The sequence below is a fragment of the Zootoca vivipara genome, chromosome 2 (assembly GCF_963506605.1).
Source record: "Zootoca vivipara chromosome 2, rZooViv1.1, whole genome shotgun sequence".
NCBI classification, from domain to species: Eukaryota; Metazoa; Chordata; class Lepidosauria; order Squamata; family Lacertidae; genus Zootoca; species Zootoca vivipara.
In genome coordinates, this window is record NC_083277.1 from 18,201,781 (window position 1) to 18,225,163 (window position 23,383).

At 43.0% G+C, this 23,383-nt stretch overlaps 1 protein-coding gene across 1 annotated transcript; it reads left to right on the top strand.

Annotated features, from left to right (window-relative positions):
• LOC118080927 (pantothenate kinase 3) lies at nt 1–23,347 on the top strand. Its single transcript, XM_035106963.2, has 7 exons — nt 1–638; nt 6,156–6,508; nt 10,356–10,609; nt 11,728–11,904; nt 12,763–12,886; nt 14,767–14,892; nt 16,118–23,347. Exons 1-7 carry the CDS (start codon nt 611–613, stop codon nt 16,166–16,168), a joined length of 1,113 nt encoding a protein of 370 aa, XP_034962854.1. The 5' UTR covers nt 1–610; the 3' UTR covers nt 16,169–23,347.
• Nucleotides 23,348–23,383: the final 36 nt, after the last annotated feature.

Genomic DNA, 23,383 nt, shown 5'->3' on the forward strand with positions numbered 1-23,383 from the left:
AGAGGGAGGAGGAAGAGGAGGCGGGAGGCGTTGCGGCATCGTCAGCGCGGCCCTCTCCGGAGCCTCCGGACCCCCAGCCCCACCCACCGCCTGGCGGCCGGCCGTTGTTTTATGTTAGCGGGCGTCTAGTGAAGAGGGGGAGGAGGAGGGGGGGAGGGCGGCGGCGGCGGCCGGTGAACTGGCGGTGGTGCCGAGTGTGTGGGTGGGGCTGGCGCGGCGGCGGCGGGTCCCGCCTCCTCTTTCTCCCTGTGGGGCCACCCAGCGGCAGCTCAGCCCCATGAGACGCTCGCGGGAAGGGCGTTAACAACCCCACCGGCCCCGCCTGGCCTCCCCCCGGTTCCCCTCAGCCGAGCGAGCGTCGGCCTCCTCCTCCTCCCTCGCCTTCCCCTCCCCGCCCTTGTAGCGCCTGCTGTCAGGCCGGCGCGCGCACTCGCCTCTCCCCACCTCTCCCCAGAGAGCGTAACATCGAGCCGCCCACCGCCAGCCCTGCCGCCGCCGCCGCCAGCCCCACCACCCTCTCCTCTTCCTCCGGGGGCATCACCCAAGCCACGGGAAGCCAGCGACGGGGCTCGAGCGGAGGTACCGCCGCCGGGAGCGCCGCGGCGGAGTCATGAAGATCAAGGATGCCAAGAAGCCGTGTAAGATTTTCCTCTTCCTGCCAACCCCTCCTTCCCTTCTCTCCTCTGGGGCTTGAGCAGGTTGTTGTTACCTGTAGGTTCGCTTTTTAAAACGAAAACCCGAGGGTGGTCAAACATGGGGATTAACCAGGAGGGGAAGAGCCACGCCGTTTTGCTTGGCGTTATCTCACTTCCTACAAAATAAGCCAAGTCGGTGTTTGGGTTTTGAATCTGTGGTGTTTTGGTAGCCAGGGGCACATGCTTGGGTTGAGATTTCCAGATGTTGCCATGGAGGGGGGGAGCTAATGCGGTGAAGTTTGCTTTTCCTTTATTGTTAAAAACTTAACTGGTTTCAGTGAGTGGTAAGGGATCGCTGTGTCCGCACCACTTTTACACATTATGCATTTTCTCTGTAGGAAACACTCCAGTCTATCAAAATGTGGAAATGATGTGCAGGTTCTCCTGTCTGATACCTGCACACATTTCTGTTTTGTTTTGTGTTCACATGGTGTGTGTGTATGCTAGGAAACTGACATCACATAGTGTTCCAGTGAATTGGGTCTGTATATGATCATGCTGTGTTTGACCTGTATGCTTTTGTCATACTTTCCCTACAGTAGTTCTCTTTAAAATATATGATGTTTGAACTGCTACATATTTATTTGATACATTTCCCCCCTCTTCTGCCTAAGAGATTTCCAAATATCAATACTCTGCCCTCAGGCTTACAATTTAAAGTACATGTTACAAAAGTGATTGGCAGGGAAGAGGAAAGAAAGCCACGTCAGGCACTAGTTCCAAAGTTCTGTCAGCTGGAATGGTAAGAGTACAGGAAGAGGAGCCAAAAGTTCCTGGTCTCAAGAAAGGCCCTGGAGTGGCCCTGCTTTCATTCTCTCCCTCTGTTGCAGCCTGAGGAAATGGCTGGTGTCAAGTGATGAAAGGAGGAGGCTGATAGGATTGGCTTTTCAGCAGAGCTGATGATATCCCTGCTTCTTTTTTCTCCCCTTTCTACAGCCAGTTGCCCTTCATGTAAATTAAAGTTTACATGCTTTCAATGGGTGTGTGATTGTGAAAATTGGAAACCGATTTTTTCATAGATTTCTTAAAATATTGTGAATGATTTTAGTTGCTTAATGTATTATTTCATATAGTCCTCTAAAGGTAAAGGGACCCCTGACCATTAGGTCCAGTTGCGGACGACTCTGGGATTGCGGTGCTCATTTTGCTTTACTGGCCGAGGGAGCTGGTGTACAGCTTCCCGGTCATGTGGCCAGCAAACCAGAGCAGTGCATGGAAACGCCGTTTACCTTCCTGCCGGAGCGGTACCTATTTATCTACTTGCACTTTTACCTGCTTTCGAACTGCTAGATGGGCAGGAGCAGGGACCAAACAACGGGAGCTCACCCCGTCGCGGGAATTTGAACCAGCGACCTTCTGATCAGCAAGCCCTAGGCTCTGTGGTTTAGACTACAGCGCCACCTGCGTCCCTTCTATAGGGAACTTTAATAACACAAATCTTCTCAGTGACCGCAGTAGAACAGGCTTTCTTAACCTCAGCCCTCCAGATGTTTTGAGACTACAATTCCCATCATCCCTGACCACTGGTTCTGTTAGCTAGGGATCATGGGAGTTATAGGTCGTAAACATCTGGAGGTCCGAGGTTGAGGAAGCCTGCAGTAGAAGCTAGGATTAAGTTCCTGTGCAGTTATTAGCATATTGAGCATTCTTGTTTAAGTTATACTGTGACAGACTTTGGGGAACACTTAAAAACAACAACAACAACAAATAAGCTGCTCAGTCACACACATGCATTCTTGGAAGTAAGTCCCACTTGTTCTAATTTGTGTTAGTCCCACTTGTTCTAATTTGTGTTACTCCTGACATAAGGATACATAGGACTGCGGTCTAACAAGCAATTAAATTCTCTTAAAGCCACGCTGGACTTAGGTTAACAAAGGAGTGTTTTACCCACCTACCCTTTTTTACCTTTTGCCCTGAATGGCATGTGCAGTAGGGCCCCAAGAGTAGGCAATTGGTTCCTTTTAATTTTGATACATGTTTTCTGAGAGACTGCTGTTTTTTAAATAGTGGCATGAGAGATGTATAAGAAATTACATTTTAGGAACATGTGATTGTTAGCATTTACCAGTGTTTTATAATAATATATAGGAGATAGTCAACTATAAACATTATCAAAATAAAAGATAGTCTTGCAAAATTCTTGCAGATGTGGCATATGCCTCTTGCCCTTTGATCCTGGAAGGAAAATACTGTAGGAGTCTGGAATTTAAACTGAACAACTTAATAAAATGGGAAATTGTATCCAGTAAACTTAATAGAAGCAGACTCCTAAATAGTTCCAAGAGCTTTCTTATACAGTACAAATCTTATTCTTTTGTTTTTTTCCTTTGCTAACTGAGCTTATACAATGTTTGTTTCTAACTTAAATGTCCAGTGTCACATTAATGAATAAAAAAAAGCTCCAAGAAAGTGCGAACTGCCATGGTGACTTTGCACAAAAGGGAGGTTAAATGTTAATTGTCACTCACTCTTTCTCTTCCTTTTGGCTATTACTCTACTCATAAAATGCTTTCCAGCAGATTTATAGACCTCTGGTAAGCAGCTCATACTTTTGTTCATGGTTATATGTGAACATAGTTAGGTTTACAAAAAACACTTTCCTGCATTCTGAGTGTTGTAACAAAAGCTGAGGGGACTGCTCCAAAGTAAGCAACATGACACATCAAATGTTTAATAAGAACAACAAGAACAATTAATTTAAATTCATTTATAGGAATGCATCTTGAACTTAATTTTATTTCTGTAAGCATACATTTCCTGCCTGGTAAATTATTTAAGCACAGGCAAGGTTAAAAAAAAAAAGATAAGGTAAAAGACCCCTGGACAGTTAAGTCCTGTCAAAGGTGACTATGGGGTGCAGTGCTCATCTCACTTCAGGCCAAGGGAGCTGGTGTTTGTCAACAGAAGCTTTCCAAGTCATGTGGCCAGCATGACTAAACAGCTTCTGGCACAACGGAACACCATGACGGAAGCCAGAGTGCACGGAAACGCCGTTTATTTAAGTGCAGTCATGTACCTGGCAGATAGCTCAATTCTGTACATGTCCCATTTAGTTTAGTGACTCTTGCTGCCTAGTAAGTATGGTTAGGATTGCCACTCAAGTAATCTAACATCAGGCAGCCATGTCTGAGTTGCCAGTGAAGATTTTACTACATTTCCTGTAACATTTGTCTAGATTCATAATCCTTGTCTCAAAAGACTTAACCACTGCTTAGCACTTGCCTGGTTATTATGCACGTTGCATATGTAGAAATAATCACCAAATGTTACATATGAAGTTGTATTCTTCAAATTTAGCCTATGCTCATATTCCTGTAAGCACAGCTGCATGACAGAAATAATTTCTGGTTCCACCAGATTTGCAGGTGCTACTTTCCAGTAGCTGACGTTTTTGCTCACTATGAAGCAGTGGGTTGTATCTAATGGTGACATTAGGCAATGTCAGCATTCGATAAAACCCACTTCTCTCTAGTGGCAATATATGCCAAATGTGGCACCTCTTCTGCTTGGGTAGGTCTGGAAACCTGAATTTCAACAGTTCTCCTACTCGCCCTGAAAACCTGTTTGTGTGGGTTGGGGAATACTCCAGAACAATAGGGTAATGATGCAGAGAGCTACCATAAGTAGCAGGGATACTGGCTGTTTCTGATAATGCCGCCCTAGAATACAACCCATGTGTTTGGTCATTCTCAAGAGTTAGACCCATTGAATTTAAGGACCCTGACTAACTTAGGCCCATTTATTTCATTTATTTATTTCTTGAGTACAATTAAATTGGCTACAACTCATAGGCTTATATCCAATGTGGCACTAAGTAACTGTCACAACAGCATAAGGATTTACACTTGCGCAGGGGGACTTTCCCTCTTCTCTGTGCCCCTGCCCTCCCCAGATCTATTCTGGAGCATTGGTGGAACCCCCAGAACAGATGTAAGGGCTGTTTGGAGCGAGAAGAGTGGGAGATGGCTACTTAGAGTTACAGTGGGTGCAAGTCATAGTCTGTAAACACTGACATGTTGAAATTTCCTTTTTCTGCTTTGCTGCATGAATGTGCTGTGTTTCATAAAAAATTTTTTCCTGTATATGGACTGAACTTCCTGAATTGCTTCATTGATGACAGTGGGGAGAATGCTAAAGAAGACTCAATACCAGTCAGCCCTAAATTGAGCGTCATGAGGTCTTGACCCATGATAAATCTAGTACAAAAGTCTTTTGCAAAGAAGAGTTTCATACATTATTGGCATCTGTAGCGCAACCTTTGTGAGGAAACTGCTACCGCAGCTTCCCCACTGCTGTTCTGAAGAAAACCAAGGTATACCTTCAGGTCTCATAAGCAGCTATTTTATACAAAGATATTGCCCACCCACAACACATTCATGTGGACTTAATAACTAACCACAAGTAAATGTGAGCGTTCATCTTTATGGCTAAAAATTATAGTTATCCTGTTGTCAGGAACAATCAAGGTTCAAAGATTACTGGATGTCCTTAGTCAATCTTTTATTATCCAGTGCTGAAGAGTTATAAACAAGTTGCTTATGTCCAAGTACTTTAAGGGAGCAGGGATTGCAGTTTTATAATTGCAAGGTGAGGAAGAAGCTACCTAACAAGTTTCTGAAAAATCTTCCAAGTGGGAAGTATGTTGAAGTAATGGTTAAGCCTATACAGTAGTACATCTGGTTACGAACACGATCCTTCCGGATCACAGTTCGTAACCCAAAAAGGTCGCAAACCGAGCGCCATTTATGCGCAAAGCGCGCCGAAAACACTTCCGGGTTTGCGGAGTTCGTAACCTGAACTGTTCGCAACCCGAGCGGTTCGTAAACCGAGGTACGACTGTACAATATAGGGAAATATATTAAATTGCATATTTACATAACTGTTCTCAGAAGGAAGCCCACTGAGTTCAATGGGACTTACTTCCAAGTAAGTGTGTGTAGGATTGAAAATAGTGGTTTTTCAGGGACCTAGGTATAAATGTTTGGATTGACAGAGCAGCAGATCATTTAATCTTATGGATACTGCTGCTCTTAGAAGTCGTCCCCCCCCCCGGCTAGTCCTTATAAAGAATTCACATTTCTGTTTACTACATAGTAAAGTTAAGAGCAAGGTCTTCTTATTTAGTTGAAAAGAGTGTTTTTCAAAACCCATCTGGAAATGTCTACTTTCCAAGTGGTATAATTCACTTTTTAAGAAATCCATGTTTGGATTGTGATTAGCTTTTCAGTAGTTTGTAGTACTGTATGCAGTTGGTTTATCATTACTGGCTCAAATGTGCTAACAAATGAGGATACCTAGGAGTGACCTGTTCCACATTTATTATGATGTCAAGCAGTTTTTGCTAATTGCTTAGAAAGACAGAAGAGAGACTGTTAAGGTGCTGGCAACCGAGAAGATGTTCATTCTCAATTTTCATATGCATATGATTCTCTAACAAATAACTTTGTTTCACCACAGCTTTCCCATGGTTTGGAATGGACATTGGAGGAACCCTCGTGAAACTTGCATATTTTGAACCTATCGATATCACTGCAGAAGAAGAGCAGGAAGAAGTTGAAAGCTTGAAAAGTATTCGCAGATATTTGACATCAAATGTAGCCTATGGGTCCACTGGTATTCGGGATGTCCACCTTGAACTCAAGGACTTGATACTTTTTGGGCGAAAGGGAAACTTGCACTTTATCCGATTCCCAACCCATGATCTGCCTACTTTTATTCAAATGGGAAGAAGCAAAAACTTCTCAACGCTGCATACGGTGCTCTGTGCCACTGGCGGTGGTGCCTATAAGTTTGAAGAAGATTTTCGCACAGTAGGTAGTTCTGTTGCATCCTCTGTTACATAATCTGTTCTTGAAGTACATTATAGTCTGTGGTGATTAAGTAATAAGTCTTTGAAAGCATTGCCTTTGCTATCATAGGCAAAGATCTGATGGGTCAGGATACTTCTGAATTAGTACTTTGGACCCGTTTGTGCAAGATCTTTGCATGCATGGCAATGACAATATGCAGGGAAACAATTTTTGTCCTGCCTCTGCATCTGCTTTCAAAATAATCCTTTCCCCTCCTCATAACTGCATTAATAATGGCATTAATTCAGAATCGGTGACTAACAAGCTCCTCTTCCTCTGATGTAGACCAGAAAGTTGTGCTATATCATGGACAAAAATTGAGCACAGAGATTTTTAGCCTTTGCACTGTTGGCAGTTAGCATTCTTCTCTCATTTTCCTTTGATAGGAGCCCCCAGAACCCAATTTTTATATGCAGGGTTGGAAAACAACCAGAAATGTTTTGCCTACTTGGGACTTTTTTCAGTCCTGGGGGCATGTAATATGTGGGCCACACTTCCTTGCTATGTCTTGTCTATTGTCATGAGTTGCCTACTTCTGTCTGCAGTCATTAACCCTTTAAGAACAATGACTACCATTTTATAAAAGGATTAAGGTCAGTCCTTTCCTGGGTAGTTCTGGAATAAATAGTGTGTGTATGATGACTTCCTTTCCCATCCAGTCTTTTGACTGTGAGTGTAGGTGGAGTTAGCCGAGTCGCTGTGGGCTAAACCACTGAGCCTAGGGCTTGCTGATCAGAAGGTCGGCGGTTCGAATCCCTGTGACGGGGTGAGCTCCCGTTGCTTGGTCCCAGCTCCTGCCAACCTAGCAGTTCGAAAGCACATCAAAAAATGCAAGTAGTTAAATAGGAAGGTAAACGGGAAGGTAAACGGGAAGGTAAATGGCGTTTCCATGTGCTGCTCTGGTTTGCCAGAAGCGGCTTTGTCATGCTGGCCACATGACCTGGAAGCTATACGCCGGCTCCCTCAGCCAATAATGCGAGATGAGCGCGCAACCCCAGAGTCGGTCACGACTGGACCTAATGGTCAGGGGTCCCTTTACCTTTTAAAGTTTTATTTAAAGTGTTGTCAAAAATGGTCTGCAGGTAGAAATTGAGTGCATATAGCCTGCAAAAGAGTTGTGTGGGCCTTGCATTTTCTTAATTTACAAAGCTTCATCCTCTGATTTGGATTTTTAAAAAATGTGACAAAAGAGAGAAAAAGTGTTTGTGAGAAGCTAATTTTCATACACTAGCTGTTTTAAAATATTCACAGGAAATGAAAACTACTGTTAATGTATATGCCAGAAATAGAGAAGCTGATGAAAGTCTAGGACAGGGGTCGCCAGACTTACCGGGCTTTGGGCCGGTGCCCGCCGCGCCGACCGCGTGGTGGGCCGGAGGGCAGGGGAGTGCGCGCGCAGCGGGCCGGAGGGCGGGGGAGTGCGCGCCCGTGCGCATGCGCACACGGTCGGGGAAAAATCACCGAAAATCGCTTGTGCGCATGCGTATGTGCCTCCCCCAACCCGGAAGTGCATCGGAAATGACATCTTCTGGGTCGGGAGAGGCCCATACGCATGCGCACAAAGGATTTTCGGCGATTTTTTGCCGATTTTGAAGACCGCCGCCGCGCGCCGTAAGAGCGGGTGGCGGCGGCGGGCGGCGGGGGTCGTCGCGGGCCGGATTGGGAGGCCAATTGGGCCGCATCCGGCCCGGGGGCCGTAGTCTGGGGACCCCTGGTCTAGGAGTTTCGTAGGTTTCTTACTACAGTACTTACTGGCTTGATTATTTTGGAAATGCTAGTACACGGGTGTCAGACCCAAGGCCCGCGGGCCAAATGTGGCCCGCGAGACCTCGCCATGCGGCCCGCGAGACCTCGTCATGTGGCCTAGAGCGCCAGAATGCAGGGGGCGCTGAGCAGCCCGCCCGCCGCCCGCTGCCGCCACCGCCGCCCTGTGCTGCCTGGGGCCGACTCCCGCGTCTGCAGGGGGGCGTAGTTGGCCCCCTGCACCAGCCCCTCCCCGCCGCCGCATCATACCCTCTGCCAGCCAATAGGGCTCAGGGGGGCGGAGTCCAGCTGCAGCGGGAGAATTTCTCTTTGCTGGGCTTCCGGCGAGGCATCACGGCGCGCGCCACGGAGCTCCTGAGGGCAGCCATCGTGTTTGCACTGCCCGAAGAGCTCCTGAGCCACTGAGACCGCCGCCGCGTGAGCCTGCTGGACCCCCCCCCAGCTGAACAGAGAGAGAGAGAGAGAGAGAGAGAGAGAGAGAGAGAGAGAGAGAGAGAGAGATATCGACCCTACTGCGCAAGCGCCATTCATTTCCATGGGAGTTCGCCCTGCAAAGCCCCCTGAAATGAATGGCGGCGGCAAGAGTGGATCGTTTCCTGAGCCATTGAGCAAGGTTAGTGGCCGCTGGAGACGCAGGGAGGGAGGGAGGGAGGCTCTCAGAAGCAGCCGGAGCCCACCCGGGCAGATTAACCCTTGGGCTGCTGGGTACCATCAGCTCATTCACCCGCTGTCTTTCTTCCGCTGCTTTCGAGAGAAGTCTGGCTAGGTGGCAAGGCTGGAGTTGCAGGCTGATGCAAAGGAAGGGGCTTGAGGAGCTGGGAACGGGGAAAGAGATCTCTTAGAGATCTCTGCTGGCACCAGAGAGGGATGGCTGGTCGGGCAGTTTCAGCTCACGGAGGATTGTTTTCTGTTTGAGAAGCGGGGAGGCTATTGACAGGGAAGCGAGCGCTCACTTTCCCTCTGGAGAGCTCAACAGCTGCTCTCGGGCTGGCAGCGCCTTGAAATCAATTTTAAAGAGAGGGAAAGGGGAGGAGAACAAGCGGGGATGGATGGAAAGAAGGCGGGAGGGAGGGAGGGAGAGAGGGAGAGAAGGAGGGAGGGAGGGAGGGGAGGAGGACAAACCGGGAGCCTCTGAGGGGGAGAGCGAGAGAGCTAGGAGACAACGGGGGAGCAGCCGCTTTGCAGCCGGCCTCAAGATCTCACATCTATACACTCTCCGATCGATGGCAAGGAGGGATAATATTTGTCAGCTGCAGTCCTCCCCCACCTTTTCCATTCTAACCCAAGAAGGGAGGGAGCCGGAGGAGGCCATCTGTCTAAGAGGCATTTCCTCTCGGTTCCAAAAACAAAACAAGAATTAGCCCATTATAAAAGAGGAGAGAAGAACCCCGCAAGCAAGTAAAATCTAGTCAGAAAAGTTTTTTAAAAAAGTTAATGCCTTGTGTTTGCCATATGTGTAATAAACAGTGTTTGGCAATATTTGTATGTTTTTTTTAAAAATCACTCTCTGTTACCAAAAATCATTTTTCAATAAATTGTACAATAATTGTACATTTGAATACCTACTTGCCATTATTCTGACTATGTTTTTGCTTTCAGAGCTAGTTATTACTTACATTATTACAAAAAACAGTAATAATTGAATGCAGTGACAATAATTTATAATAATAAAGAGTGGACACATAGTCCTACAGATACAACCGGCCCTTTGAGGGTGAGCAAACTGCTGATGCGGCCCCCGATGAATTTGAGTTTGACACCCCTGCGCTAGTATAAATTATCATTCTAAAGACACAATAACTAATTCATCTGCTTGTATACAACTAGTCTTTTAAAACCTGCATATGAGCACGGAGGCTCATACCAATGACAATTTAGTTGGTCTCTAAGGTGCTACTGGAAGGAATTTTTTTATTTTGTTTTGACTACAGCAGACCAACACGGCTACCTGTAACTAGAACTGCATATGAGTGAATTTGACCTAAGCTGATATCATTTTGTGATGAGAAGAAGCCATAACAATGTCTCTCTTGCAATTTTACAGATTGGAGACCTCCAGCTGCACAAACTGGATGAACTTGACTGCCTTGTGAAAGGCTTGCTGTACATAGATTCTGTCAGTTTTAATGGCCAGGCAGAGTGCTACTATTTTGAAAACGCATCAGAACCTGAAAGATGCCAAAAGATGCCTTTTAACCTGGATGATCCATACCCGTTGCTGGTTGTAAACATTGGTTCAGGAGTCAGTATTTTAGCTGTCCATTCCAGAGACAACTATAAGAGAGTAACCGGAACAAGGTAGATATGCCAGAACAAGCTATTAGATAAAATGACAAATCTGTGTTCATGGGTCTCTTTCAAATGCATACACATCATTGAAGAAATTGCCATTCAGAAGTATATTTCTGTTTTGCAGTGTGTTCAGCTTTCCTGTCTTAAGAGCAGTGTGAATTCTTTTTTAGAGTTACATTTTCATTTTTTTGTTAACCATTTTCACAAAATAACTTTAACATTATTTATTATGTTATAGGCAGCTTGGTAAAAAAAAGGAATATTTTTTTAAAAGAAAGAAAGAAAATACCAGGATTTGGGAAGATTTATTCTGTTTTTATTAGGACTATCCAGCTGCTGTGGCTCTTGTTACAGACACAATTACAATAACTTAGTCCTAGTCGACAGGATATTTGTGTTTACCCTAAACACCATTTCAGCTTCCTTGGCTGGGAGAGGCACCTCAAAAGATAAATGCTTGAGTTGGGTTCCATAGTAATTGTTTTGGTTGGTGTTGCTGTTCCTGATTTTTTAATACTGCCCACCAAGGACTTTCATGATATGGTGGGCAACAACTAAAATGAACAGCTTATTATTCTTTGTTCACTAGGAATGTGTTTTGCCTAATTGTAAAATATAAACCTAGGGACACGGGTGGTTCTGTGGTCTAAACCACAGAGCCTAGGGCTTGCCGATCAGAAGGTCAGTGGTTCAAATCCCCATGATGGGTTGAGCTCCCGTTTGGTCCCTGCTCCTGCCAACCTAGCAGTTCGAAAGCATGTCAAAGTGCAAGTAGATAAATAGGTACCACTCTGGCGGGAAGGTAAACGGCGTTTCCATGCGCTGCTCTGGTTCGCCAGAAGCGGCTTTGTCATGCTGGCCACATGACCTGGAAGCTGTACGCCGGCTCCCTCAGCCAGTAAAGCGAGATGAGCGCCGCAACCCCAGAGTCATCCGCAACTGGACCTAATGGTCAGGGGTCCCTTTACCTTTAAACTATAAACCTAAGCCCTTATGTAGCCTGTAGTCAGTTGAGCTTATTCAATTTATTTCCTGGGTTGCACAGGTAAGATGTCTAGAATTAAAATTGTCAATTTTAAAAATGCAATTTACAATCCAATGTGTTTTCTTTTTTTCCACACCAGTCTAGGTGGTGGGACCTTTCTTGGCTTGTGCAGCTTGCTGACTGGATGTGAAAGTTTCGAAGAAGCTCTAGAAATGGCATCTAAAGGGGAAAGTACACATGCCGACAAGCTAGTCCGGGATATTTATGGAGGAGATTATGAACGGTTTGGCTTGCCAGGGTGGGCAGTGGCATCTAGGTAGGTGTTGTAGGAGAATACACAGCACCATAAAAAATGCTGGATTTAAGAGGCCTATGAAAAAATGGGTTGTTCCAATGTTAGTCATACGCTGAAATCAGCTGACATGACTAACTTAGGACCATTGATTTAATTAAGTAGAACTTAATTGGCTACAACCCAATGATTTTTAATTAGAACACCTAATAAGGAATTTAAAAATGTGATGTATTTACGTATTTGTTTACAGATACCTTAGAGGAAACACAAATTGTATCCAAGTTAGTATTTGCCACATGGGGAACAGGGCTTCCCTGCCCCACCTCCAGTGGTTTAGTTGGCTTAAAGTATTGACACTTAAAATTTAGCCTAGGTACATTGATGCAACAAAACCAATTTAAGACACCCATATGGTCCATGCCTGTAGTGCATGATCTTCCAAAACACGGCCCATGCCTGCATAATAACAAAGGATTAAACTAGGCAGTTGTGTCTCCCTCTGCAAGTCTTTGTTCTAATTACACATGAGGCTTTTCCTGTTAGGTAGCTAGTCTAAAAGCAAATCTGCCAACCTCAAGCCATCGAAATGGAAAGTGGTGTCTGCTAACACAATGCAGTTGGACTTGGCCTCAAACTTCAAAGCTGTTGCTCTTTCCTTGCAGTTTGACCCGAGTCCTTCAACTCTTGGAGCAGTGAAAGTCTGCCTAGGTTCTTCTGGGCCTTGGGCAGTCCGCAGGCACAGTTGTATGTTATTGGCCATGTTTCCACACTTACCAGCCCCAGCTAGAGATCTGTGCCCTAAGTGAAAGAAAGACCAGCATAGAAATTATATTCTTCACAGAAAGTTATCTGACGTTATGGCATCTCTCTTATTACTAGCTTTGGGAATATGATCTACAAGGAAAAGCGGGAATCTGTTAGTAAGGAAGACCTGGCTAGAGCTACACTGGTTACTATCACCAATAATATCGGATCTATAGCACGGATGTGTGCTGTAAATGAGGTAAGCTTTGCTGGGAAGGAACAGCAGAGGCTGCAATGCATTTAAAATCCAGATTGGAATAGTGTGGGAACTAACAGGTTCTTTCTCTCACAAATCAGAGGTGGCTGTTCAGGATCTGCCTTTTTCTCTCTGTCTGGAGATTTAAGTTGAGAAGCACTAGTTAAATCAAAAGTCTTCAGGTCTTTAAACATTTTTTTTATAAGCTTTTATTTTTATAATAAAATCTGTACCTTAATGAGTTTTGTTTGTTTGTTTTGGAGAACACACTTCTATCTTTGCTGCTGTCTGAAACATCCCATCTGTTTCAGATGCAAACTTGTGGAAATATGGAAGAGCAGTTGCTCGTCTGGAATCTTGCTTGCTGCCTTCGGCTTCTTTACAGTGCTGCCTTGTTGCATATGGATCAAGCAGCATTGTACAGGGCTATGAAGGCACAATGTGCAGCTCCTGTCAGAGTAGTGGCTTGCTTCGATTGCATTACACTTGCTTGAGCCAAATAAGAATTTGTTCTTCTCATCTAGGACTAAGAATATAGTGGCATATACAAATCAACCCGTTTAAATTGCCAATGCCTGTTGCTATGGTATGCATTAGCTAGCCCTGGACCTTGCTTACAACTTGAAATGACTTTGGTTGACCATTGTTCCCTTGCATTTACATAGCTACCATGTTGCACTGATAACAATTATATAAAATGCCGAGGAGAGCAACTCTGTGATTCTGTGAATCTTGTGTGTTCTTCTTTCCCCCATGGATAGCTCAGTTGAGTAGAGTGTGCTGCTGATAAGGCCAGGGTTGCAGGTTTGATCCCTGTATGGGACAGGTGCATATTTGGGTTGGACTAGATGATCCTCAGGGTCCCCTTCCAGCTCTATGATACTATGAAAAAAAAGATTAGAGATACCAGATTGAAAACCATCTAGTTGAGATGTTGAAGGCTTGGGCAAATAAACTGGTCTTTGCTTTGTGCTGGAGGAACATCAGGTTTGGTGCTAGCTGAGCCTCCCTGGAAATGAAAAGTCCACAAGCAAAACTGTATGAAAGCCCACCTTTTTGGGTTGCCACCTACCTAACATCAAAAGGTGGGGGAGTGGGTGCTGATGAGCTTTACACTGGATGGGCTTGCGGTCAGAATTCATGTGATCTTCAGGTTCCAGACTTGTACCATCTGAACGGAGTTCCACTTCAGACCACCCTTACTGACAGAAGGTGGGGGGAGGCAACTAACCAATTTTCCCCTGCAACCCCTTGCCCCTACTGAAAATATCCAGGGGGCTGGCCTTCCAGAAAGGGGGTCTGCAGGAGCGGGGAAGGCAAATTAGTGAAAGTAGCCTTTCCCCCAGCAGGATCTATAGCAGGGGTCACCAAGCTACGGCTCGGGGGCCGGATAAGGCCTGAGGGACTCGTTTATCTGGCCCGCCCAACCCGTTACTGCTGCCCACTATTACCGGCGTGGCGTGGGGACTCACTTCTGGGTCGTAGGAGCACCGGAAATAGCATTTGTGCATGCATGTGTATGGGCGCACGCTCCCCTGCCCTCGGTCCACCGCACTATCATTGCTCGAGACCGGCCCGAGGCAAGGAAAGCTTGGAGACCCCTGAGCTATATATTCACAGAAGGAAATATCTGGCCCCAATTTTCTGGCAATTTACTCTATGCTTAATGCATGCATTTATTTATAGTTTATGGGTTTTTGAAGCACACATAACTTTGCACACTGTCCAGGATTTAAATGTGGTTAAAGTATCTAAATGTTACCTAAATGTTAGTTATACAATTTTTTTATTGTTAATTGACTCCACGAGCATTTTCACGCTTAACTGGGAATAAGCCCCAGTGGGACTTACTCATGATTTCTGTTGTTGTTGTTTTTCTTTAGAAGATAAACCGTGTTGTCTTTGTTGGTAACTTTTTACGTGTGAATACGTTGTCGATGAAGCTTTTGGCATATGCACTGGATTACTGGTCCAAAGGCCAGTTGAAGGCTTTGTTCCTAGAACATGAGGTATGTATGGCCACAGCTATGGAATATAGAGCTAGACAACCTTTATTTGTAATGGTTTTCTTCATTCATGATTTGGAAGATGTGTAGCTCTAGAAACTTTTTGTTTGTTTTTTTGCACCTGAGTTGTTGGGATGGTAAGAGAGATTGTATGTTTTGGGGAAGCGGGATTACATTTTAAAGAAAAATACTGTTCCTGAATAGGACAGACGGTTGCATCCCTGGGTTTTTCTTTTTAATTTCTCCATTCACTTATGTTTGGGTTAATGAACTGAATACGCCTAATGGGTGCAATCCAGCCAAAGTTGAGTACTTTAAAGCATGACTGGTGTCAATGGGAGAGCTTGAAATCTCTTCCATTGACATTACTGGTGCTTTAAAATGATTTGCTGGATTGTCCCCCAAGTATTTCAGTTACCTGGGAAAAACCAACAAGTACCTTAATGAAAGTATTGGAATAGTAAATGGCATGCTTGTACCTACATGTGTTAATCTTTCAGAAATAATAAATCTTTGATTGCTGTCTTACTTGTGCTTGACAGTCACGAGTTAGTGCCTTTGCAGCTTAGATACTGCATTTTCAGTCAATTCCTCTCCTCACTGGAGCTTCAATATTAGCAGTTTTCAGGCTACCTCTTTGCCACAGTAATTACCACCAGTCTCTCAGAAAAAGCTGCCCCCATGACTTATTTGCCCATGCACAATTTGCTCCAAAACTACAGTGGAGAGTAGGGATGTTTAGGCAATTTTGAGAAGACTATCTGATCCAGCTCAATGCAGTGCTATAGAAAGTATGCTCAACAGTATGTTTCCCTCCTTTTTAGCCTTTGTTCCTGACTCTTAAGTTGCAGGGAGGTAAACAATATGCTGGGCACAGGCCCCATAATGGTATCTTGTGGGCAGAGCTGAGAAAGTTGTTCGTGTGGCAATGTTCCAGCCGACATTCACAGGCTGAAAAAGGAACTTTGGAGGAAAACTGGTGACGAGAGAGAGAAGGAAGCAAAACATAGGTGGGCTCAGTGCAAAGGCTTGTTTAGAATTGAGTTTATCCAGAATATTGCCAATAGATTGACTATACTGTGGATATATTTCTCCTTCCTAATTTGCCCAGGTATCCATTAGGAAAAGGCAAGAGATTTTTGTCATGTACTTTTGCCTGTTTTGAAAAAGGCCAGCTTTAATATGGTAGTCAAAACTTGAATTGTGAAAAATCTTCTTTTAAATACAGGGATACTTTGGAGCAGTTGGTGCCCTCCTTGGATTGCCAAATTTCAGCTGAAGTGCAAAGCATCACAAAACTGAATTATTTCCTACCTTTCTGGCATTATTACAACACTGTTTTATATCAACTGGAACCAAAGGGCCGCTGTCTTGCTGTAAATGTCTTTAATTGTAAGAATGATGGACTGTCTCACTGAGACAGAGTTTGAAGCCTAGGTGTTTCTTTCAGAAGCACCTGGTGATTTCCTTGTGTAAGGCAACCTCTAACACACGCTGAGAGTTCGGTATGCACTACAGCCTCTGAAAAATGAGCCTAGAAATCAGAATTGGAATATTATTCATAGTTTAGCTGTCTGAATCCTGCAGCGCTGATCAAATTTTGCTCCAAAAATCCCCCTCCAGGCTATTAGCTTGCATCTAGTTGTGTCAGTCTTATAGCCTTGTGATGAATGTTAATTTCCCATCGGGTCAAAAGAAATTGACCCAGGGCCACAACCAAGTGCCATCTACTAAAAATGAAGTTCTTTGATGCAAAGAGTTTTTTCCATCAGTGCAGAGAGATTACAGTGTGTTCAGACTTCCAGTATTAAGGTTTCGAGAAAATAAAAATGAAAACATCAGCAAAGACTTTGTACAATTGATTTAAGGTGAGTTAAACAACTAAATACACTTTTGTTTGGCTACCAACTGTATGGTCAGATTTTGTTAAGCTTTGCAGTATCCGAGTTCATTTGGTGGTTAAATGATAGCTGCCTGTGTTGAACGTTCTTCCACGTAGCATTTTCAATCAAACATTAAAGGGCTTCAAAAATGGCCAATAGAAAAAGTCCATAGTTCAAAACCATCAATTTTTATTAAAAACTTGGCAGCTGGTGTGACTGAGATCAAAGTAGCGATAGCATTTCAGTTCTTACATTGACAGTTCTGGTGGGATGGCTTTTGTGCAATTCCTCAGCTTATATAAAAACACTGAAAAATTAACCCAAATGTCAATTTAGGGCAAGTTTGTGGCTTCAAGTATTAAGGCAGCTTTAGAGGTTGTACTGCACAAATTCAAAAGGTCCAGTGTTCATTGTATTCTGATAAACGGTTCCAGATACTGCAACAGTGTGGCCTTGAAATAAACTCAACATACTGGGGCTACTCCTATATTTTCACTGTCTGCTGTTTCAGACTTGATTGTAAAAGTTTACAATAGTGGCATATTTGTAGATTGCTGCAGCAAAGCTTACCATAAGACCTCAGAAGAAGAAAAAATCATCTCAGACAAGAAAATTTCTATGCAGAGAAATACATAATTGTATCTCGAGGAATATGCAGATATCCAATCCATGAATGAAGTTTTCTAGATGGAAATTTACCACTCCGACTAGACTCAAGCTTGGTGCTTGATTTACTTGATCGAGTTGATATTATTTTGGCACATCAATACTTTATACAGCAATATCCATATGGAAAATGTATCTCTAGATATCTAGTGTGCATGGCTTTTCAATTTTTAAAATTCCATTCCATTTAACTACATTTTAGCTCTCGTTGTCAGTAATTAGTGTTGATGTTGCTTGTGTTGACCTAAAAGTGATTTCCCTGTCTTATGACTTAAAAATTGGTGATCTCTAGAGCACACAACAGTGTCTAGAGATACATATTTTGTTGGTCTCATGCTGGACAGAAAATACAGACTGAGCCAAGTTTCTTGTTACAGAGATGCTGTATTTGACTATTGTGACCCCATCTTTTTTTAAAAAGAAAAGTATAACAAATAATTCACAAATGGTTACATGGCAGTAACACTTTGCCTTTAAAAGATTATATATCTTGGCCTCATGTCTTAACCTAAGTGTTTCAGTTAAAGCGTATGCTTTCAGTTGCAATTTATATTTTTTAGCACATATCCTGGACTGTAAGAAAACCATCTAAAGTACCTCTTGCTCTGTATTGAGTGCCATTCAGAACTGAAGATGACTGAAACAACTGACAACTCTTCCATTTTAGTCCCTAGGCAAGTGCATTACAAGAGTTTTGCTCTAGAAGCAAGCCGGTTTGACATGTGGTGGCCTAGTTCACACATCACATTAAATCGGAGTTTAAAACAAACTCTGGTTTAGTGTTCCCATAGTGCTCCTCTTCTCCTGCTTCCATGCCATTGGTGTGTCTGGTGTGTCATGTCCATCAAACTTTGGGTTCATGGTTTGTTTCCTCCACACTGCTTACGGTTTGTTTTAGAGGAAACAAACCCACGAGCCTTAGTTCAAATGGCCCAACTGGCTTGTTTTTTCTGCTGTATAGAGGCAGGGGAGGAGTTCTGTGGAAATGTCTGAGGAGTGTGCACCAGCGCACTGCTCATTTATATTAAAGCAAAAGTTTCTAATCAACTATGGCTTAGTAAAACAGCTCGGTATATCCCACTACAGGAAAATCATAGGTTTGAGAGAAACTCTGTAAATAAAAGCATCAGCAGTTTCTGTGCTACATAAGTCTGCATTTATTACATTAAAACAAAATGCTTTCCCTGCCTTTTTAATTTGTAGGAATAGAAGCTTCCAGTGTTTTGACCATATGCCCTAGAAATGTTATAAATCCCCATCATTAATACATGGTTCATGTTGCTAAAATGGTCTCATTTAGCACAAAATGAAAAGACTGACCGTTGGCACTTAATACATAGGACTGCTGAAAACCTGGGGAGATAGAAAAAATGCTGGTTAGGTGAAGCAAGAGGCTATTTCCTTATTTCTTTAAGGAAAGGAAGAGGGGTTCTGAATATTTTGCCTCTTAAGTCTAGTTTTAAGTGTGCCTTAATCTCTCTCGAGTCTCAACAAATTGGACAAGAATATTTCTGGTTTGGGGTATTATCTGTGGTCCTCTTAACACAGAACGGTGCCAATTCTACAATTGGCCCCTGTCAATCAAATGAAAAATTGTAAAGCCAGGCGGGCCACTTTTTACTTATTTTTCTCACTGTACCTTCTCAATCATGTAATCCTCAGTGCTCTTTGGGGTGCAGTGTGATGTGTAGCCCCGGGTGCAATATAATACTAAAATAAGAGAACTTCATCCTGTTCAGAGGGCAACAGTCTATTAACAAGCCAAATCATTTTCAAGTTCAGTGATAGTACAATGCAATATCCATTCCATTAAGATATTCTGTAGCACTTTCCTTCCCCAACCATTAAACTAGGTAATTAATTGGCCACGGGGAGGATTCATTCAACTAATGAATCTCATCAGCAGAACTCCTCCACATGGGCTTTTGCTTGTGCAACAGGGCTTTCCCCACTCCACCCCCAAAAATGGTGCTGTGGGTGATCAGGAGAACCCCAGGAACAGCCAGGGGGGATCATTCTGTTTGGTAAGCCGAAATGGCACAATGCATTCCACCCCATATATTTTCCATTCCTTATGTGTATTGCCATGGACATTTTAAAAGCACCATTCCACTAAACCCACGAGGGAAGTATAAAGACCCGATCGCCTTTCTCGTTGCTTGCCATTTGTGTCCTGCTTTGCGGTAGCTAATAAGCCACATGAATCTATTGGAAGGTAGCGAACCCATCAACCTCCAGATGTTGGACTACTCCCATCATCCCTGACCATTGGCCATGCTGGCTGGGACAGATAGGAGTTCAGAGTCCAACAATATCTGGCAGGCCACAGGTTCCCCAGCCCTGCACTGTCTCTGTGCCATTGAAGTTGATTGTCTGCAACCCTGCTGGGCGTCACTATAATCAAGCAGATTACGGCTAATAATGCGTTCGTCCTTCTAATTGTACTGCTGCTTAAATCATATAAGAGTAAATCCTGATTTGTTACTACTTGCAAGTGCTGTGGACATTGTACCTTTCTTTCAGCATGTGGGGAATTCAGGCAACCGTTATTGCCAACATCCATTGCAATGACAAAACCTTAAGTATTTGACGGGCGGCATGTGTGAATCCCAGCTACACCACTGAGCCAGTGTTCTTTAAATTCTTTGACATATTCCTCTGGGCTGCCTCATGGATTGCTATTGAAAATATGGATTAAGGATTTAGCATATTTAGTCCTCTAATGTGAAGTGGGTGCACATCTTCATCCCTACCCCAAGTATACCATATCCTGGCGCCAGTTGTGCACAGCATGGTGGAGATATGATGGGGCTGGGGAGAAGGTCGCCACCTTGCCCATTACAGAATCAAAAGCAGCTACATGCTAAATTTTTAGATGTCTGCTATTTTGATGTGTGAAGCAGCCCTTAAGATAGGCTTTGAATATTTTTCAAGTGCTTGTACCGAGATTAAAATTTCTATTGCTTAAGGATTCAGACATGGCTCATTTAATCTCCCAAATATTCATGCATCAATGCTCTGTAAATAGTGCATATATCAATAAAACTCAACTAAATGCATTTAGATTAAGTAAACAAAATTAAAATGTGGTGGTAGGTGAAAATATATTTCTAATTGAACTTTTCTGCTGATAGGCCATGTTTGGCTGTTGGGTGTAATTCCGAAGAGAGGATTCAGGGGTTGCGAATCTTAACACACTGTGCCATTAAAAAGGGACTCTCCTTTTGATTATAATTCAAATGAAGTACAGTATAATAAATGTTAACCTTGCTGAGTTAAGACTATAAAACTTGGGAGATAAGAGAGCTGAAGATCCGATTGCTTACCTGTGCTAAATGGAAAGGCTGGAATGCACAGCTGAAAACACTGGCCTCTGCTTCTCCATGCTTCTGTAGGTTTAATGGAAAGCTTGGAAAAAGCAGTGCATTCATTGCAAAACTTCAGGACTGAGGAAGCAGGTGAAAAACAAGATGCCTTAATTGAGAGGTGATAATCCACTTAATTTTTCTCATGCCTAGAATGCAATGACTTGAGGTTTCCAAATTCCAAAAAGCAATGGCTGTATTCCGAACTTTGGTAAGATTAGAAAGACAGCAGCAGGAAACATTTTCCTTGGTCTACTTAACAATATTTCTCTCCCTCCCACACTCCAAAAAGATGTTTTGAGACATGACAAATGGTCAGGAAAATTGTGAGCATTCATTTAACTCTGACATTTGTGCAACTGATCAGCGTTCAAAAAGTTTGCCAAGTGTACATTGGACCACAAATCCTAACTCTACAAACGTCTCAAAGGTGCTCCATCTTTCTAGAGCACCTTTTTGTGCAGGAAATGGTAACATGAAAATAAGTTCAAAATGGGTGCTTTTGGTAGGCAGCACTGTAGAAAATAACGGGTCTCATGCCAGGCTTCCTCAACCTTGGCCCTCCAGATGTTTTGAGACTACAATTCCCATCATCCCTGACCACTGGTCCTGCTAGCTAGGGATCATGGGAGTTGTGGGCCAAAAACATCTGGAGGGCTGAGTTTGAGGAAGCCTGGTTTAGGCAGTCATTTAGTATTCCTTAACCTGTTCATTGTGATGGATAAAGTGGATTGATGGTACTTTAACCCACTGCTGCTTTGTTTTGATAGCAACTAATGGGCTACTTCAGTTTGGGGGCATAATGCTAAACTAGTGCTTTGTTAAAGAGTTGGAAGTGAGCTGTGGGCTTTTAAATTTTCCCCTTCCCCCTCCCCATTATCTCTGTGGCTAAAACCCAACAATGCCCACTTTCTGTTTTAAACTAATCTTAAATTTTTGTGTCTCTGGGCAAGAAGAGTATTTCTGGTTAATTTAATCAACGGTTTGTGAACAAGCTGGGATCCTAAACCATGGTTTGATGTTGGGTTTGTTTCAATAAACCATGCTTCAAAACTCTTCATTCCCTTCCCAGAATGAACTGGCTAATTTGCAGTTGTGCTGGAGGTCAGGGAAAGGGAGTGTAAACCCAGTACTCTTCTCTTTCAAGTAGCACTAAGCCGCAGGTGGCTGACCTTTGACCTGCTGGAGCAGTGTGACCAATGGTTAGGGAATGATGGGAGTTGTAGTTCAGCATCGGGAGTGGCCAAAGGTTACCCACCACTATACTAAACCATAGTTCAGTACTACATTGGAAACAGATCATGATGATGTTGCTTCATGAGAGGCTAGATGGGTTTTTACAATCAGTTTTAAGTCTGATTTTACTTTTTTAATTACCAGACGGACAATTTATCAAAATGTAATTATGCCTCCTGGACTTAACTCTCTTATAACTGATCAACAGTTCATTAAAGCTGAGAGCACGTCATGAAATTGGCTTTTTATAAAACAGGCTGCAATTAAAATATGTTTTACAGGATTAAGTCACTTTGTTTTCAAAATTTCAGAAAGCTGTTCCTAAGTTTGTGTGTTGATCGTCATAGCTATGTCCATTCAAATAATGTTATTTGATCTACATAATACTTTGCTGGCTGCATCTATTACTGTTTTTATTGTGAACACATTCCTTAAAAAAATCTAATGTATTATGGGTAAAGCTCCTCCACAAGACGCTGACAAATAAATGTGGACAGAATTTCTTCTGTAATCGCAACAAATTATCATTTTTTGTTTTGGTTGTTAATACATTTCAAGCAATAGTTTTGAGTAACTGTACAGCTTGTTAACTTAAGGTTCAATCATTACAAAAGGATTTTTTAAAGTTTTGTAGGTGGGGAAGTTTTAATATACAGTACATATTAATATTCACATTAATGAGAAATAGGGAATATTTCGTATTTTCCCACCTGTAATGGCAAAGTTAGCATTTTAACTGGTTTTGAATAGTCTAAAAGACCAAATTGTAATTGAAAAATACTTTTTGATTCCATTGCAGGCTCACATTCTGCCAGCTTTCTGTGCATATAGCACTTAACCATAACAGCCGTTTTCAAATAAGTTGCCTTAATTTGTTGCAGTGAATTTATTGTCTTTTTCTCTTGTTTACTGTTCTGACAATGATGTAAAAAATGTATGTCTTGCAAATGTTTTATTCATAGTTGCTAAATTATTTAACACGTCTCTTGTAAAAAAAAATTTTTTTAATTTATTTTCATCATGGACGCTCTTCTGTGTCATTTTCATGCCACGATGGAAGCCTATACCGTAATCATTCCCATCGCCACTGTATAAAAATCCTCTGCTGCTTGCATGAGTAAATGTGAAAATTTAATTTTGTTGTTTGATGGGCACTTTTCATTTTCCCTTGTTCTACTACTGTTCTGTATGAATGAACAGAACTTTTACTTTTTTTCTAAATAAATACCAATGGTTGATTCTCTTCCCCCCTACTTTTTAATTCCATGTACCCTTGCAAGCTGTCTTAATAAAGGGGTGAGAAACTTGTCTCGGAGGATTTTTTTATTGATGCTGATTTTCTGC

What these genes read in the sequence shown, in the direction of transcription:
- LOC118080927 (XM_035106963.2), top strand. Translation starts at nt 611, where the DNA reads ATGAAGATCAAGGATGCCAAGAAGCCGT. An exon ending in CAAGGATGCCAAGAAGCCGT is followed by an intron (nt 639 to 6,155) that starts GTAAGATTTTCC and finishes GTTTCACCACAG; the next exon opens with CTTTCCCATGGTTTGGAATG. An exon ending in AAGAGAGTAACCGGAACAAG is followed by an intron (nt 10,610 to 11,727) that starts GTAGATATGCCA and finishes TTTCCACACCAG; the next exon opens with TCTAGGTGGTGGGACCTTTC.